General features: G+C 41.8%; 1 protein-coding gene across 10 annotated transcripts in view; it reads right to left on the bottom strand.

Annotated features, from left to right (window-relative positions):
- Nucleotides 1–18,609, bottom strand: part of Nckap5 (NCK associated protein 5) — a 934,454-nt gene that overhangs the window by 609,723 nt on the left and 306,122 nt on the right. For 9 of the 10 annotated variants that reach the window (XM_076547254.1, XM_076547253.1, XM_076547268.1 and 6 more), the window contains one exon: nt 15,293–15,366. In XM_076547254.1, the coding sequence (XP_076403369.1) occupies nt 15,293–15,366 (74 nt within the window). Of the gene's footprint in view, nt 1–15,256; nt 15,367–18,609 lie in introns of those variants that run through there. The other variant, XM_076547263.1, reaches the window with a different exon arrangement.

Consider the following 18,609-nt stretch of genomic DNA (forward strand, 5'->3'; position numbering starts at 1 on the left):
CAGATAAGATGGAGCAGATACACATATAGTTCCTAATGGTAATATTATAGCCAAGTGGTGAAAGACAGGTTGCTGGTTTTTTTTAAAGATTTATTTTTATTTTATATTTATTATTTATCATTATTATTATTATTATTTATTTTATTTATTTTATTATTTGCGTCTGTGTCTGTGTCTGTCTGTCTATCTGTGTGTGTCTGTTTGAGCATGTCCACAGAAGACAGAAGAGGGTGTAAGATCTGGAGCTGGAGTTAAAAAAAAAAAAATCAACCCTTGAGCCACCGGATGTGAGTATATTGTAGAAGCAGCTGGCTCTCTTTACCCCTGAGCCATTTCCCCAGCCAAGACGGATATTACATCACCCAGTATGAGGGTCACATAGACTCCCTTCTGTGCTGAACCAAAGGAAGTCACTCAGGTTTCACTTTGACAGTCCTATCCCAAGAATGTCCTTCTCTATGATAAATGGTAATATGTTGGGAATCCTACTTCAGACCCAGTTGTCAGGTTATAACTTCGTGCTATGGTTTCTCTCCTTCCACACTCTACAGGTTGAAATAGTTCAGAAAGGACAAGGCTTGTACAGTAAGCATGAGAACATGAGTCCAATCCCCTACACTTTGTAATACACTTTGTAATACACTTTGTAATACACTTTGTAATACAAAGTGTGCCACGAGAACACACGCCTGTAATGTCAGCAATGTGGTGTAGAGACAGGCAGAGCCCTGAGACCAATTGGCCAGCCAGCCAAGCCTACATGGCAAACAGCAGGCCTTCAGGTTTGGAGTGTTCAGAACTGATAACTGAAACCAATCATCCTGATACAATCTGAGCAGCGAGAGTCCCGCCTCGAACTTGTTAGCCGAACACCTGTTACATTCAGCTCTATGCTGGTCATGCTTTCATGTAACGGAAAAGAAAGGCCAGGTACTAACAATACCTGAAAAATCCAAATTAAGATATAGGGGTCATTTTGGAGTTTTAAAAAGATACATCTCTCCACATATAATATAGTCTCAAGGTTGAGAGGATGGGAACCCAGATATGCTGAAGAATCTCTATGAAAGATGGGGAGCGAGAAACTTGTGGTGACCGTTGAGAAACAGGTAGGACTTACTGGTTTTCAATATGAAGACTAGTGAGAAAGAGTGTGTGCTCAGGAACAAGGAATGAATTCGAGGAACTTAGAGTGGAGAGCCCAGGGTTAGAAAGAGAAGCATTTAAGATTTTCACTGTAACATCCAGCCCTTTCATCCTGCTCTAAAGGTATTTGATTTTGCTAGAAATCTTCAGGACATGACTTCCCTGCATATTTATTTGGTAAGCTAATATTTTCTGAGATGTTATAGCAACCTAAAGGAGCTAGGGCTGGGGAAACGATTCTGTAGCATGATTATTGGGTGAGAACCCAAATACAGATCCCCAACAACTCACATAAAAGCCAGGCATGAGCACACACACCTATAAACCAGCTCTGGAGGGTGTGTAAATAGGACTGCTGCACTTCGGCTGGTCAACTAGCCTAATTACAACTTCAGTGAGGGATTTTGTCTCAAAAAATAGATTTAGTGGGGGAGAAATGGTGGGAAACACCTGATGCTGAGCTCTGGCAGTCATGTGTGCACTTGTGGGCACACATACTCTCATACATTTCTGTACACGGGTACACACACACACACACACACACACACACACACACACACACGTAGGCTTAAGGAATAATTGAATAACATTTCCCCTCAGGTGACAACTGCAGGTATCAGGTGACTTTCCTAGGTCACCAATTTCCTTTTTTCAGAGAATAAAAACTTGAAGCAGTTGAGGGTCAAAGGCATGTTTCAGATAGGCATGACTTCAAGTACACTTTAAATGTGATGTTAGAGCAAATGTTCCCTAAAGCAAACACATTACTGTGTGCCTGTCTGATCCAAATTGGAAACTTGCGCTCATTTGACACATCAAAGAATTAGTATCTTTACCTCCTGCAGAAGACTCCATTCACAGTTCTTTCTTCTTCCTCTCCTATTATTCTTTTGACACAAGGAACCACGAGACCTAGACTGGCCTGAAACTCACTGGATAGCTAAGACTGATCATGAACTTGCAACTCTCTGGCCTTTGCTTCCTGTGGTATTACAGGCATACATCACTACATCAGACTTACATGGTGCTAGGACCACATCCTAGGGCTTAGTGCAGGATAGACAAGCATTCTACTAGCTGAGAACCATCTCCAGCCCCTTACTACATCAAAAGTGATATGGTGGAGTCAAATAACACAAGTGAGCAGACCTGGATTAAAACATCAGGCTTCCGATTAGCCAGTAAGTCTGAACTTCTAGAAGACACTGAAAAGCCAGTACCAGACAGTACAGTTTCCCTTCATAGGGACTGTAACCTCACGGTGACCATTGTGCCCTTGTTAATGTCCTGCGACTGACTTTTTGTTGTACCATGCTGTGCTGAGAACTCCTGTGCAAACTTAAACATTATTCAATAGAATGATTTCCTGGAAACCCTTTTCAAAGTGGCCCCAGACTCTGACCTCACTCTGCAGCCCACCGTCTGCCAGAGTGATTTTTATTACCACTGGAACGTTCGGGCCAAGAGACAGCGTGGGAGTCAGAATTTCCAGCCAAGGAGGTTCATGTAGATAGTAGCTGCTTTGAAGATAGGAAACTGCCACTTCCATTCTTAGTCGTTTAGAAAAATGGATAGGTAGATAGGTAGGTAGGTAGGTAGGTAGGTAGATGACAGATAGATAGATAAATAGATAGATAGATAGATAGATAGATAGATAGATAGATAGATAGATAGATAGATAGATAGATAGATAGATATATAAGACAGACATAGAGATATATTGTTAACACTTCTAAAATCAATTTTATTTGTGTAAGGGTTCTGTAAGATCCTTTACTATCATATTACAATGTGATGATTGTTGGACACAGGGAGCTTGCTGGACTCCTGATAACTCAGGCAGCATTTTACATATGGGGAAAAAATCTGGATTTTTACCACAGAGTTCACATCTGTGGTTTACCATTATTGGGTGCCCAGGGACACAGGTCCACATAAAGCACCTTGGATGGTCTGACCACGAACTCCGGCATGCTTTGCAACCTCAGCCAACCCTCCAGCTGATCTAGAAGCTGCTTCTGCTCTGACATCTCGGTGCCCTCTCTCAACACCTGAGCAAATATACTAATTCTTTGTGACCTTTGACCCAGATCACCTGTCTTATTTATATGTCTATAAGGTCTAATTGTAACAGGCAATGCACACTGAGGCACAGCAAAAACTCTTCAGGGAAGAGATTCTATTTTGTACTTTCTCTTCCTGAGAGACCCAAACACTCATTCCAGATCCTCAGGTAAAGGTGGAAAGCAGAAACCCTCTCAGGTTCTGAGCATGGAAATCTCTGGAAGAATGGAAGGGGGGAAAGCTACTCCTTTCAGGCTAGGAGATGGCTTAGTGAGGAAGGCGTGCACGGTGCAAGCTGGAGAAGCTGAGTTGAGTTCACTGTATCCATGTAAGAGCTGGGCATGGTGGAGCACACTGTATCCATGTAAGAGCTGGGCATGGTGGAGCACCATACCCATGTAAGAGCTGTACATGGTGGAGCACCATGCCCATGTAAGAGCTGGACATGGTGGACCACCGTATCCATGTAAGAGCTGGGCATGGTGGAGCACCGTATCCATGGAAGAGCTGGACATGGTGGACCACTGTATCCATGGAAGAGCTGGACATGGTGGACCACTGTATCCATGTAAGAGCTGGACATGGTGGAGCACCATATCCATGTAAGAAAAGGGCATGGTGGAGCACCATACCCATGTAAGAGCTGGGCATGGTGGAGCACCATATATGTAAGAAAAGGGCATGGTGGAGCACCGTACCCATGTAAGAGCTGGGCATGGTGGACCACCGTATCCATATAAGAGATAGACATGGTGGACCACCATATTCATATAAAAGCTGGACATGGTGGAGCATATACCTGGGACTCCAGCACTTGAATGCAGAGATGGGGCTCTAGAAATAGCAAGAGTCATGTTTAGTGAGACCCTGTCTCAAAACATCAGGAGGAAAGCTACTAATAAAGATACTCACTGTCAACCTACGGCCTGTATGTGCACACACAGGTGAGCACACTTGTACACATGCTTCCTAGTCACCTCCCATACCTATGTGTCTCCTTTCAAGCTCAGTCACCCTACATAGGAATATACAGTCAGACCTTAGCAATCACTTTTTAAAAATCATTCCTATAGTTACGAGCAAAAAAAGTGAATTTTTCATAAATTAAATTAACTATTCATAAATTAAAATTAAACAAAAGAACTCCATTATAAATTAGCCATTTCATTTCTCTTTCTAAATTAAAAGGGGCCTTTTATCATCTTTGACTGTGTGCACACTGCAGAGTTCATCAAATGTACTTATATCAAGTGGGCCATCTAGCTTGGAGTTTTTCTTTCAACTGCATGGGAAATGTTTGTAATTCTTATTTTCCCAAATAAATCTACAAGATGCCTTTTGCTTGGGGCTCTTTATTTTAATTTCAAAGAAATTGCATTAGGCCCCTAGCTGTTATATTGTTAAGTATAGGTACAAGAATAACAAGGCAGGGTAAGACAAATGTCTTCAGATTGGTGATATTTGTCCTCAGTGCCCCCCAATCCCGTCATTTCAGAGCTGGCATACTTTGACACTATTTCTCAAAAAATGTAAATGTATTTAAACTAGAAGTATTCTCCCTTATGTGTGTATAAATGTACAGTCCGTGCGTGTGTGTGTGTGTGTGTGTGTGTGTGTGTGTGTGTGTGTGTGTGTGCGCGCACGCGTGCGTGTGTATGGTGAGATCAAAGGACAACCTCGGTTGTGGTTCCTCGGGTACCACCTACCTTGTGTTTAGGGACAGGGTCTCTTACTGAGCTGGAACTCACTAAGTGCATTAGGCTGGATGGCCACTGAGCCCCAGAGCCACTTGTCTCCACCCAGTCTACACTGAAGTCACAAGGGCATGCCACCAGACCAAATCTCTCCATGTGGGTTCTGGGTGCTGAGCCAAGGTCCTTGCACTTGGGTAGCAAGTCCTTTGCCAGCTGCGCCATCTCTTCAACACCTAGCAGTGCAACTTTTGAGTCATCTGTGAGCCTTCTCTGCATATATTTCAGTGCAGGCTTTTGTGATCTAAACCCCCTCATTAAAGGTGGCATATTTCCCTAGTTACAGCAGAAGGCACATTCTGCTTCCATAGGTTAACCTAGCAACCCTGTCTATACTGTGCTGCTTCGCTGGATTAAATATAAATAAAACGAGATCTGATTTTTCTTCATCCTGGGTGTAGCCAAGCCCTAAAATACTTTCTTGGCACTAGATAACCTTTGTTCAAACACTGGGCATCCCCTAAACAAACGGGCAAGCAGTTCACAAACAAATCACCCAAATAAAGTCTGATATGAACCTGGGAAGGCAGTGATGTGTCTTCCTGGGGCGCTTCAGAAATACAAAGGCTGCCATGCCCTTCCTCCTTAAAGCAGGGTCAGCAGTCCACAGAAGTAATCCCCTGGTATATGGCTTAACCTGCATCCTCTTTAAGATGCTCCAGGGATGGCAGGGCTATCAGAGCATGAGCCAATGCCCTGCTTCCTTCTCCTTTGTGCTGGGCAGAAGGTGTGGCTTAGAGGCCAGACTCTTATCCTGGTTGGGGATTGGAATTACCGAACTCTCTCAAACAATCCCTGGTGGGTAATTGGGGGAATGGCATTGATGGCCGTCCAGGGTGGGGGCATGGGTCTTGCACTCTGCTGAGGACATAGCTATGATTTAGAAATTTGGCACAAGGGTTGAGAGGAGGAGAAGCAATAGATAGCTCACTAGCCTGACTTCCTGTGGCTTTGGGGAGGAGTCCAGGAGGTGTTACAGAGTTGGCATAGGGTAGTGTTTGGCTCTCCTTGTTGTTAGAGAGCCCTGAATTCTGTCTGTTATACACCTAACCCACAGAGATAACCTCTTTATCCCTTGAAGGGATTTAAACAAACTACGGCTCTTATTTTATTCTGTGTCCACTGCTAAGAATTCATGCAGAGCATGTTTGCATGCTGCCAATTAAAATCTGCCCCCCACCCCCCCCCCCCCCGCCCCCAGTGGAGGTCTATGATTACAGCAGAGGCAAGGTATTTAATACGCACATCTCCTTAGTCTACACCAATTAACCCCATGAGAAAAGAGGCATGTGAACTCGTGAAGAGGTTGGATAATATGATCCCGAGAGACAAGATACACGGGATGAAGCACTCAGAGTCTGGGACAGTCAGAGCTCAACACTATGGGGGCTCAGCTTCTGTTTGTGCCTGTGCTTTACAATGACAAGCCCATTTCTTCAATAGGGCATTACAGAGTTTTCTTCTCAGGGCTAGAATGACACATGGCTTCCAACAGACAATTTTAATATCATTCCTTTAGACACAGACACAGAGTTAGACACACACCTGTTACATGCACACACACACACACCACATAATAAATATAAAAAGCACTTTTTAAATATCACTTTCACATATTCTCTCTCTCTCTCTCTCTCTCTCTCTCTCTCTCTCTCTCTCTCTCTCTCTCTCTCTCGTGTGTTGTGTGTGTGTGTGTGTGTGTGTGTGTGTAGGCAAACGGGCATAGGAGATCTCAGTTGGTATTCCTTAGATGGCTGTCAATCTTGTTTTTTGAGACAGGCTCTCTCATTGTGTGTGTGTGTGTGTGTGTGTGTGTGTGTGTGTGTGTGTGTGTGTGTGTGTGTAGGCAAACGGGCATAGGAGATCTCAGTTGGTATTCCTTAGATGGCTGTCAATCTTGTTTTTTGAGACAGGCTCTCTCATTGGCCTGGAACTCCTCAATTGGACTGGGCTGTTAAGCTAGGGAGTCCCAGGGATCCACCGGACTTCCAAAGATCCGAGGTTATGGGTGCACACCACCATGCCTGCCTTTTTAATAGAGAGCCCAGGGATCCAAACTCCGGTCCTCGCGTTTGCGTGGCAAGTAGTGTACTGAATGAGTCATCTCCCTAGACTGAAGCTCTAGTTTTTTGTTTTGTTCTGTTTCGTCTTTTCCCCCTCACTTTTCAGAAGGGCGGCTGAAGCCTCAATAACTAATCCCAAGAATCGATGAAGTATTGATCACCAACTGTTTGCCTTGGTAAAGCACCTAAGTGCTGCTTCCCACGGGGCACAGCGCCTGCACCGCCAGAAAGAATGAAGCGCTTAATTGAACAACACGGATAGAATCTGTTAGAAGGAAAGTCCCGTGGCCCCTCCCTTCTAGGCATCAAATGATCTTAACAAGTCTAAAATTCTTGAAAAATAGAACTTCCCCTTTGCTTTCTGGCTTAAGTGTGATCCCCACTGGAAGGAAAGGAATTTAGAATTGCTACAACTTTGCTTTCATTCTCTGGATTCAGATGCTTCCCAAAGGCGATGAAGACTGAAATAAAATGACCCTCTCCCCAAATATTCATCCATGCTCTCTCTAGTGGGGAGGTTTTCTACATCTTCCAGTAGAATTTTTGGCTTCTAAAGAAGTTACTTCCAGGAAAGAATTCTTTCCTTGACACAGGCAGGATTCCACTTTTGGGACAGCTCAGGAGGGAGGGAGGGAGGGAGGGAGGGAGGGAGGGAGGGAGGGAGGGAGGGAGGGAGGGCAGGCAAGCAAGTGTAAGTGGTTCAGGCTTTCTTGAAGCACATTTTCATGCTATGTTTTGCTACCAAGCCATCTTGCCACAATATTATCATTAGGATGAAAAACCGAAGAAGGTTCAAGTTTTATATGTTACACATTTAGGTATCAAGACGAATATACCATTTCCTAAGGTATGCTTCTTAGTAATTTAGTTATAGGACATGTTCCAAATGGGTTCTACTGGGGAGGTTGCCTGTGTGTGTGTGTGTGTGTGTGTGTGTGTGTGTATGTGGATGCACTCATTTGTGGAGGCGTGAGGGTGACATAGAGACTCTCCCTCAGTTGTCTTCCCCCTTATATATGTGTAACACATATGAACAACACTAAGGGCCCTGAGAAATTCTGCAGTTACAAAGTTTACAAATGAGCATCACCTAGTATTTTCCACATTTGTTTGGTCACAATATATTTTCTTAAAATATCTGTAGTGACTCATGCTATTGGTATTTCTGGGTCTATACTTAGGACAATGCTTCCATGTGTGATTTATTTAAAGACAATGATTCTCTACCAGGGCATGAGATACTAATGTCCTCTCATAAATACTAGGAAAGTGTCTGCAGATATTTTAGGTTGTCACAATATGGGTGTTTCTGGAAGGTAGTGAGTGACAGCCTGGGATTATCTTAAACACCATGAAATGCCCATGACAACCCTATCCGTGTGTCAATGAAATATCCAGCTTCAACAGTGCTTGTCGAAATACTTAAATGATTCTGAACTTGGTGACTCGTGTGCTTTCTCTTGCTGTGAAAAACACTGGCCAGCATGAGGACAAAGGGGTTTATTTACTTCACACTTTCATATGCTCCATCACTGAGGACAGCAGTCAGGGCAGGAACTCAAAGCAGGAACCTGGAGGCAGGGACAGAAGCAGAGGCTGAGAAGGAGTGCTGCTTTCTGGCTTGCTTCCAAGCTCACATTCAACTGCCTTACATTTACATCAGGCCCCAAATGCCCAGGAGTGGCCTGTGTGCGATGGGTGGGACCCTCTCACTTCACTGGGCAGTCAAGAAAACACCCTATGAACATGTCCACAGGCCAATCTGATGGAAGCCATTTGTCACTTGAGAGTCCCTATTCCCAGGTGACTCTTCTTGGTGTCAAGTTGACAAAACCTAACCAGCATGCGTGGTGACCTTAAGTCTATGGGTGGGCATCAGGACCTCTCCAAATACAGTCAAGTAGATCTCCTTATTCTCGTGTGTGTGTGTGTGTGTGTGTGTGTGTGTGTGTGTGTGTGTGTGTGTGTGTCTAGGCTGGAAGTCAACCTCACGGGTCATTCTTCAGATGCTGTCCACCTCGAATTTTGCGACATAATCTCTCACTGGGAAGAGTGCTCAGTGAGTCCCTATAGGCCCACCTGTCTCTACCTCCCCAGCACTGGGATCTCAAATACACCATGCCACAATTTTTTATGCAGTTGTTGGGGGTCCGCTCTAGTCCTTCTGCCTGAGTAGTAAGCATCTCTCCAGCCTAAGCTCTTTATTTCTTATAGTAGCTTTGAGTGTCTCCAATGTAACTTAAAAAATCCAAAGCAAATACCTTAACATTATCTAGTGAGTTACTGGAAACCTGTTAAATCTTTTGGATTAGATATTTCTACCAAATTCTTCAAAGTTTAGTATGGTCCATATTACATAGCACCATCACATAATATCTAAGTATTATCAAATTACCAGGATAAAAGACATCTTTAAGTATATGTTCCATAAATACACTGTACTGCAGCACACACAGTTCATGCAGTCTTGATGCTCTGAAATGTGAAACACTAGTCACACTAGTGACCTTTAATTGTCAACTTGACACAGCATAGAGACATCCAGGAGGCAATTCTCGAGATTGAAGAATTTCATACATCAGATGAGCACATGGAATTTCTGTGGGGAGTTGTCTTGATTGTTACTGTGGGCGCCATCATTCCCTGAACAGTCCTGGGCTGTGTGAGAAAGCTGCCTAAGCCTGAGCTCCTGAGTGAGCCAACCACCCATGTGTACTTCACGTTCCTGCTTGAGTTCCTGCCCTGACTTCCCTTGGGGATGGACTGTGACCTGAAATTTTAAGCCAAATAAACCCTTCTGTACCCTAAGTCACTTCTGGTCCTGGTGTTTGCCATAGTAACAGACTAAAACTAGAATGGTAGCTATATTGATATCTTCTTTCTACACACAAAGAAACTCAGTCTGAGTACTACTCATTTGTTAGTTTGACAGGGTAGGACAAGAGTTCTCCCAACCTTTAGTGACCTCCTCTTCCCACAGCTATGATAATATGACACTGTCACTTTTCCATACATATTTCACATGTGGCATGAAAGAATAATTTCATGCCATGAATATTCATGAGTTCAATTTGTAGTTTCCAACTGTCTATGAATTCTAAACTCTTAATTTGAGGCTACAAATGGATAAAGATTTTAATCAAATATCATAGGCATTTTCCCACTATTATTTCTTATGATCTTTCTTGTCAAAGATATTTAGCCAAATCAGAAATAGTAGAGGATATAAAAATCATCACATACAAAAACTACTTCCATCTTAATGTTAACTTCTCATATCAGAACAAATTGATGCACAGGAAATCACGACTGTGGTTTGACACTAATATACACTTCATGTGGGATGTTTTAGGAGTTTATTTTTAATTCTTTATGTGCTGGGGGTGGGGTAAGCACATGAGAGCAATGAGTATAGTACCCACAGAGGCCAGAGGAGAAAGCTGGATCTCCTGAAGCTGGAGTTACAGGTGGTTATGAGGCACCCAATGTGGGTTCTGGGAACCGGACCAAGCCCCTCTGTAAGAGTAGCAAATGCTTCTAAGTGCTGAGTAATTTCTTTACACCACCCATATTTTAAGTCAAGTAGAAAGGTACAGAGGGAAGTAAGACTTCAGTGTATATTTAAGAGAGTTTAGACTTAGCTGTAGATTCTGATTTCATCCTTTTCTTTATATAAATCCACAAATGTTTACTTTTTCAAAATAATTTTCTGGTACCAAAGAGACTGGACCTGAATGTCTGCTACTGTTGGATGGCTGAGTTTGAGTTCCACAAATTCCCTTGCTATTTCACATCTCAGAGATAGATGATAGGACTATTTCTATAATATACTAAGCAGGAACCCAAAATAACCTAGCTACCTTGAGGGTGATTACAATATATTTTTGTGTCACGAAAGATGGTTAAAAAACAAGTAAAATCTAAATACCAGTAAATTCCTCCATGAAGATAAGGAATCCCTTGGCAAATTTTTTTTCTGTAAATATATATGCCCACATACATGTGTATATGTGCACAAGCATATCCATGTACACAGAAGCCAGAGACAACTTGAGGTCCCACTCCTTGGGGACCCTTCAGTTTGTTGTTTGAGACAGGGTCTTTCACTGGCCTGGAAATCACCAATTAAATACATTCAGGAACTTGACTCTGAAATTATAACATAGCTTACATATCTACAACTTTAGTGCATCAGGTAATGTGAGGAGCTACAATAAAGAGCCTACCCCATGATAATTACAGCAATCACCAAGAAAGGTACAATAAACACGAGGGTCTATACTAACTGAGGGGAGAATCTGTCTAATTTCAGGCACCCTAGTTAAGCTCACACACATGACACAAGGTTACCCTCAAGATCCTCCACACAGCATACAGTTTACATGACTCATGAGTCAAGTATTTGCAAAACCTGATCGTCCACACAAAGGGCTTTCTACACCATTCCCTGACCTTCTCCTTTAAGCAAAGTTACCATGTCACCATAGAGCACGATAAACCCTGCCACTTCAGTCCGTCAAGTCAGGGTTGGTTTGCAAACTATAATCAACTGTGGTTGCATGACTTACTAGAGTGCGTAGAAATTGACACTTGTTCTTCATTTTCTTTCCCATGTTACCCATTTCCATTTTCTCACTGGTAGTCACTGTGACCATTCAAATGCCTTTATTACCCACTGTTGTTATTCATACAGCGGGGGATTATGGGGCCCTCTGACATTATACCTGAGGCTTTACTGCTTCCAGAAGGATAACTCCATTTCTGAAGGGAAACAAAGGGGTTCGCACACAAAACTCCGAGCTCTTACCATGCTTGAAATGAGATTTGAGCTTAGTCATATCTGAGATCAACGATTTTTATTAACTACCCCAGGAAGGCCGGAAAAACACAGCCCTTTTTCATGAGTGTTTTCACTGGTTCAAAGCGCTGGCAAACCATTACTCCTCCGCGGTGATGTATCTAAGATACATCTGAATACTTACTGTCTAAATTAAACTAAAAATTGTCTTTTATCTGAAAGCAGCCATTATTGTTAGTGTATACTTTTCTCTTAAATACAGAGCAAAGGGAATATTTCTATACAAGTTTAAATGTAACTTTATGTATGTTACAGATCAGTTTTAAAATATGCTTTCAAGTAGACCTATTAGAAAAAAAATTTTAAAAACCACAACTATATACATAGCTGCTAATGTTACATGTGCACTAGTTTACCCAAAACAACAACAACAAACAGGTATGAAGGTAATAGTTTCCCAAAACAAATCCAATAAATATCAGATTAGTTAATAAAAAATAACTGGGGGGCTGGAGACATGATTCAGTGTTAGTGTCTGCTATACAAGCATGAGGAGTAGAGTTTGGAAGCCCCGTGTAAATGCCATGTGGGTGTGGCCACCTGCCTATAATTCCAGCCTGGGAAAGGGGATACAGGGGACCCTCCACAGCAAGCTGTTCAATGAGACTGGCCAATCAGCAAATTCTGCTCTGCCTGAGAGACCTTGCCTCAAAGAATGAGGTGGAACAACAAAGAGGATAATCCTTAACATCAGCCTTAGAAGTCCACATCCACAAACCATGCATGTGTAAGCAAAAACATGCATATGTGCACTTACACACACACACACACACACACAAATAAATAAATAAAAGAAAAGAGAAATGAGAGAAAACTGATTTATCTGTTCAGATTAAAAATGACCAGGTCTTCTGGACACAACAGGACAGCCACACTTGGGAACACAAAGCAGCTGTGGTCACCTTCACAGGACCCACACTAAAGACCAAGCCAGTCCACATTCCAGCATGGAGGGGGAGGGGGTCACAAGTCCCCACCCCTAACTGAGGAGCTACTGACAGCTGACTGTTTCTGAAGGAGACTCAGTTTCCTTTAAGACTGGGGGACTCCTGGGATGTCCACTATGTTCCAGAGGAAGATCCCACACCCATAAGTATATGGGTGGCACAAATTGTACCTGGTGAATTATTAAAAAAAAAAAAAAACTTTTAAAAGAAAACGAGGACAAGAAGTTATGGGGGGATGGAGGGGCAAAAGATGGATCTGGGAGGAACTAGAGGAAGGAAAGAAGAGTAAATATAATCAAATACATTTATGCATATTTGAAATTCTCAATTAATAAGAATACATGTTTTTTTTTTTAAAAAAAACAAAACAAAAAACTTTTGGGTCAACTAATACATTCTCCCAGTAGTATTTTTATGTAAGGAACCAGAATTTTTTTTTATTACTATGACCAAAGATCATGCATGAGCTGAACCAAGGAAGATCTATAGCACTTTATCCCAAACTAGAACTACTTTTGTAGGGTGAATTTTGAGGTTAGTACAGAGAAAGCCCTGCCCTACAAGAGGTAAAATGGACACATAAGTAAATGACTATAGGACCTTTTTTCCCCTTGGGACAAAGACAGCTCGCGGGACAATTCTCCTGTAGTATTGACACACCATGTAATAATGGACCAGCACATGTATTTCAAAATCCAAGAGCTACAGAAACTTTAGAAAAGGAATTCAAACATCATCACAGCATCTGCAAAGACCACACTCATAGGTCCCTAGAGAACTAAGAGCATCACAGCCATTTTCCCAGTCTATTCCCAAGGGACCTGGGAATGACTGACTGACTGACTGACTGACTGACTTGGGAGTTTCACTTCCATGTCACCAATTTCCGACTCAGGGTGCCTGGACATATGTCTCAGGTTATTTTCCTGACCTAGAGTCAAAGCCCACCCAGTAAAGCAAAATCTCAGTATGAAAAGGCTATTACTACACAGAAGCCTTCGGGACCAACCTTCCCACGTGAAGAATGGGGAGCCTGGCATCTTTTTATGGAAGAAAAGCTTCACTGACCCACAGCAGAGAAATCAGTAGAGAGTTTGTGTCTACGTTCCACCACGTTCCTAAGTTTACCATGCGGCATTCCTACCTGCTAGCTCTGAGCAAATCCCAGGCCTGAGGGCTGGCTCGCAGCTCTTTGTTTGTGTTATTTTAAACTGCTGTTCTCTAACTTAGGGCTTCCTTTAAAAAATAAAGTATCTTAATATATTCTTTTCAAATTTCTTCCATGTATATAATGTATGTTGATCATATTACTTTCTTCTTGTGGCCTCTTTTCCCTGCTAAAATTTTTATATAACTCTAGGTAGACAGGCATATAAATAAGATACACAAATCAGAAACCTACTGATAAAAACAACATAAAAAATTATTTTAAAGCTATTCTTTGTAAAATAAGAAGGTGTAGTTTTATCATTTATTAAAGATAAAAGCAAATTTAAAAACTAATAAGATAGATATGTTTGTTTATTTTTACATAAGCAATTAAGTCTTGGCTGAATATTTGACACTGTAAGAAACAAAGACATTTTTCATAATCAACTGATATATTGATTTCATTATTGTCAATTTTGTGAATATTACTTCACATAAATGCATAGTGTAAAAAGGCAAAAGTATGTTTAGGGTCATTACAGAAACTGCCAAAATTTCAACCCTAATCCCATGCCAAAACTCATTTAGCAGATTATTACCTGAAACTCAAGTTATCAACATACACAGAAATTTAAAAATCAAACATGCTAACGTGATACAATCCAAACATATATTAATGTGTTGCTTCCATGCTGTAGAGCACCAGAAGGAAAATAGTAAAATTTTTGTTCTTTGCAATGAAACTGTCATGTTCCTCTCAGATCATAAAAAAAAGTAAAGTACAATAAAGACCCTAAAAATCATAACACACAATGCCCTGGGACCTGAGCCATGTGTCTTAGGCAGCATTCAGTAGGGCAGCGCTGCATAGCTTGACATAATGAAGAGTGTGTGGTGTGTTCAGAATGAAGTCTGCAACATAGGTGCACACTCCCAGAGATACCTCAGAATCATCACCCACTTGATGTGGAATCAGAACATTCAGAAGCCTGTCCTTATTTCCAGTTGTCTGTGCAATGGGAACCCTCCTGAGATCATGACTGACAGTTTCGGAAGCCGGGTCCTACATAACCTCTGGTGATCTTGTGTACACAGGTAGTTCTGGCACCCAGTAGAAGGAGATACATTTAATCTAATTAATTCCCTGCTCCATGGTCAAGACCACTTACAAGAAGTCAGCACAGTAGGTGAAATGCTTGCCCAAGGACTGTCTTCAAAACTCACCTCTGCACAGAAATAACACAATTGTAAAAATCCCACAGCTATGGCGGCTACTACCTGAGCCCACAGAGACAGGAGTGTGCCTTCACTCACCGCCAGAGACTTCGGTGTTGCTCCCTGAGTTGCGTCAGCAGATGCTCGATGCACTTATTCGAGTCCATGTATTCCTGCACAAACAGAACAAGAGGAATTATAACTCACTGCAGACTGGCCATTCACCGCAAATTACACATGAACATTTCAAAACAATATTCAAGTGTCTATTTTGGTAACACTAGTTTTTTTCATTGATTTGCCATGTGAAATACAAAGCCACTGGGGAAAAAAGTCACTGTAGGCTGGGGAGATGGTTTACTGGGTCAATGTGGATCTGAGTTCAATCCCCAGAAACTATGTTTAAAAAAAATAAATTCAGGTGTGGTGACATGGATTTATAATCCCAGCTCTGGGGAAAAGGAGACAGATCACTGGGTCTTCTGGTGGGTCGACCTAGAATCAATGACAGACCCTATCTCAAATTATAATGGCGCCCTGAAAAAGATGACTGAAGTTGTCTTCTGGCATTCATTGTGCTCACACATGCATGGAAAGTCATTGGAACCATCACTATGCTCTAAGGCAACATCTCTTTCTGTCAAAGAATGGTTTTCCACAAGATAATCCTTCATCCCTTTCCCCGGTTCTAGAAACCTAGGCCTCTACAGTCTACATGTACAGTCATTTGTCATGATATCACTTCTCTACTTCATGTGACAGCTTCTATAAACAAACTCCCAAAGTGAATTTGGGGTTTATTGAGTTAGGGGGAAACTCCCGTTTTACAAATAAGCCAACATTTCATGCTTATGAACATTGGTGTCCATGTGTTCTACTCCAAAACACAGGAAGCTATGTTGGTGCCCTTAAAAGAAACATTATGTATATGTGGAGGCCTTGTATTTACTGGTCTTAGGGTAGTCATTTTCTCTTTCTTTTCCTTTTTTAAGATTTTATTTATTATATATACAGCGTTCTGCATGCATGCCAGAAGAGGGCACCAGATCTCATTATAGATGGTTGTGAATCACCATGTGGTTGCTGGGAATTGAACTCAGGACCTCTAGAAGAGCAACTGGTGTTCTTATCTGCTGAGTCATCTCTCCAGCCCCAGGGGGTAGTCATTTTCAAGTAAAAATATAGAACATTTTATATGGGTATTGTATTCTTTGGACACATTCACTTTCTTATATATATACATCATCATCTTCTTATACATACATATGACTTGTAACTCTTTTAGCATCTAAGAACAGCTAAAAAGTAAGGCACATCCTGTTCTATGAAGATATGATGCAGATGAGGAAGTCTTGATCCAATAGATGATGACTACATTTGTTGACAACCACACAACTGTAGCTGTGTGGGTTCAGCTCTGGCCTCTCTGTTAATAGTCCACTGGTCTACATATCTGTGTCTGTGCCAGAGCCAGGCTGTTTCTGTCACTGTGGCTTTGTAGGACAATTTCAGATTGAGTGTCATGACACATCCAGCACTGCTGTTTCTTCTAAAGGTGACTTTGGCTGTCCAGGGTCTTAGGTCCTTCCATATGAATTTTAGGATGGCTTTTCCTAGATCTTGAGTTTTGGTGGGCACTGTGTTGCATCTATAGATGGCTTTGGTAATATGGCATTTTCGTGTTACTAATTCTGCCAATCAATGAGCGTGTGAAGTCTTTCCATCTTCTAGTGGTTTCTCAGATTTTTTTCTTTTAGCTCTTAAAATTTTCACAGTAGGGGTATTAAGAGAGAGAGAGAGAGAGAGAGAGAGAGAGAGAGAGAGAGAGAGAGAGAGAGAGAGAGAGAGATTGATTAAATGAGAAAAAAGATCAGGAGAAAGGAAGGAAAGACCTTAAGAGGAAAGGGGGAAAGAAAGAAGAAAGGATGGAGGGACATGTGACATGATAGACAGCTTGCAAAGAGGAAGGGGACTAGCAAGAGGGAGACCTGGACATGGGGAAGGAAGGCAAGGGCGGAGAGCAAATTAGAACCATTTATAATGAGACATTGTTTGAAAGGCCATAATGAACTCCACTACTTTATTTTAATTATTTGTAAAGATCTATTTTTTCAATTATGTGCATGTGTGGAGGAGTATGTGCCGGTGACTGCAGAGCCTGCAGAGGCCAGAGGAGAACAAGGACCCCTGCAACTAGAGTTACAGATAGCCGTGTACCACCTGGTGTGGGTACTGGGTACCAAATTCAGGGCCTCTACGAAGGCAAGTGCTCTTAACCACTGAGCCATCTCTCCAGCCTCCAAATCCATTACTTTGTAAACTATTTTAAAATTGTATATATTCTTATTTGTGTGGCTAAACCCATGTTTAAAAAAAAAAAAAAACGTATCTGAAAAATGAAGAATTCATTTTTCCACATGAAAATCCTATAGAAAAGTCTATAGACTGTGAAATCAGAATTTTGAATTTGTTATTTCTGAATACATGGCCCATAGATGATAGCGCTTCAACTGCCGACTTGCAAACATAGTGTTCAAAATGCTACGTGCTACTGTTTCACTCTGGATACTTTTTCCTGCTTGAAGAGCTGACCTGAAGATCTCTGCTTCTCCAGCACAGTTGGAAGAGATCGAATGGTACACAGTAGTTTCAACATTAAAGGTGCCAGGAAACCGGCTGTTTTCTGTCTGTGGGTTTTGAAATGCACTAGGGCTTTGGTTAGTATTAATATTTCTCTTTCTGAAGTACAGATTCATTATTAAACATTATATATAATCTATCACTTCTACAGGAATATTCTCTTAATGGGAAAGTGAGGTACAGCCAAGATTCGAGCCATAGCCATTGGAAGGTTCCAGACCTGAGCTCATGACCCTGGATCAACCCAGCCAGACTTGAAGGTACCTTACTACCTTTCCAAACACATTTTAGCACATAATAGCATGCATTTTCAGAGTGCCACAAGTCTCTAAAAATGAATTATTTAAGATATTATAATTCAGTAATGAAGATTCAGATAAAGAGTCATAAGCCTAATGAACTGATATACATCTTCAGGTGACCATGGAGTAAGTCCTTAAATAAAAATACTGGGGCTTTGAAAATGAAGCAGACCAGAGATCCTTGCGTATCCATGTTTATTGCTGCCAAGTGCTCATCATTAGATGAGTGGATAAAGAAAATGTTTCATATGTGTGTGTGCGTGCGCACACACAGAGAGAGAGAGGGGGCGAATAAAAGTAGAAAGAGTGAGGATGAAAAGTCTAAAAGGAAGTGGGAGGAAGAGCAAAAAAAGTCCTGGGGGCCAAGACAGCAAACAGGGCCAGGAGAGTGTTCCGTGGGCAAACGCATTGGCAGTACAAGCCTGAGGACTGGAGACTGCCCCGGAATCCACATCAAATTCTGGGTCCACTGGT

This window comes from Peromyscus maniculatus, chromosome 11 (assembly GCF_049852395.1).
Source record: "Peromyscus maniculatus bairdii isolate BWxNUB_F1_BW_parent chromosome 11, HU_Pman_BW_mat_3.1, whole genome shotgun sequence".
Lineage (NCBI taxonomy): Eukaryota > Metazoa > Chordata > Mammalia > Rodentia > Cricetidae > Peromyscus > Peromyscus maniculatus.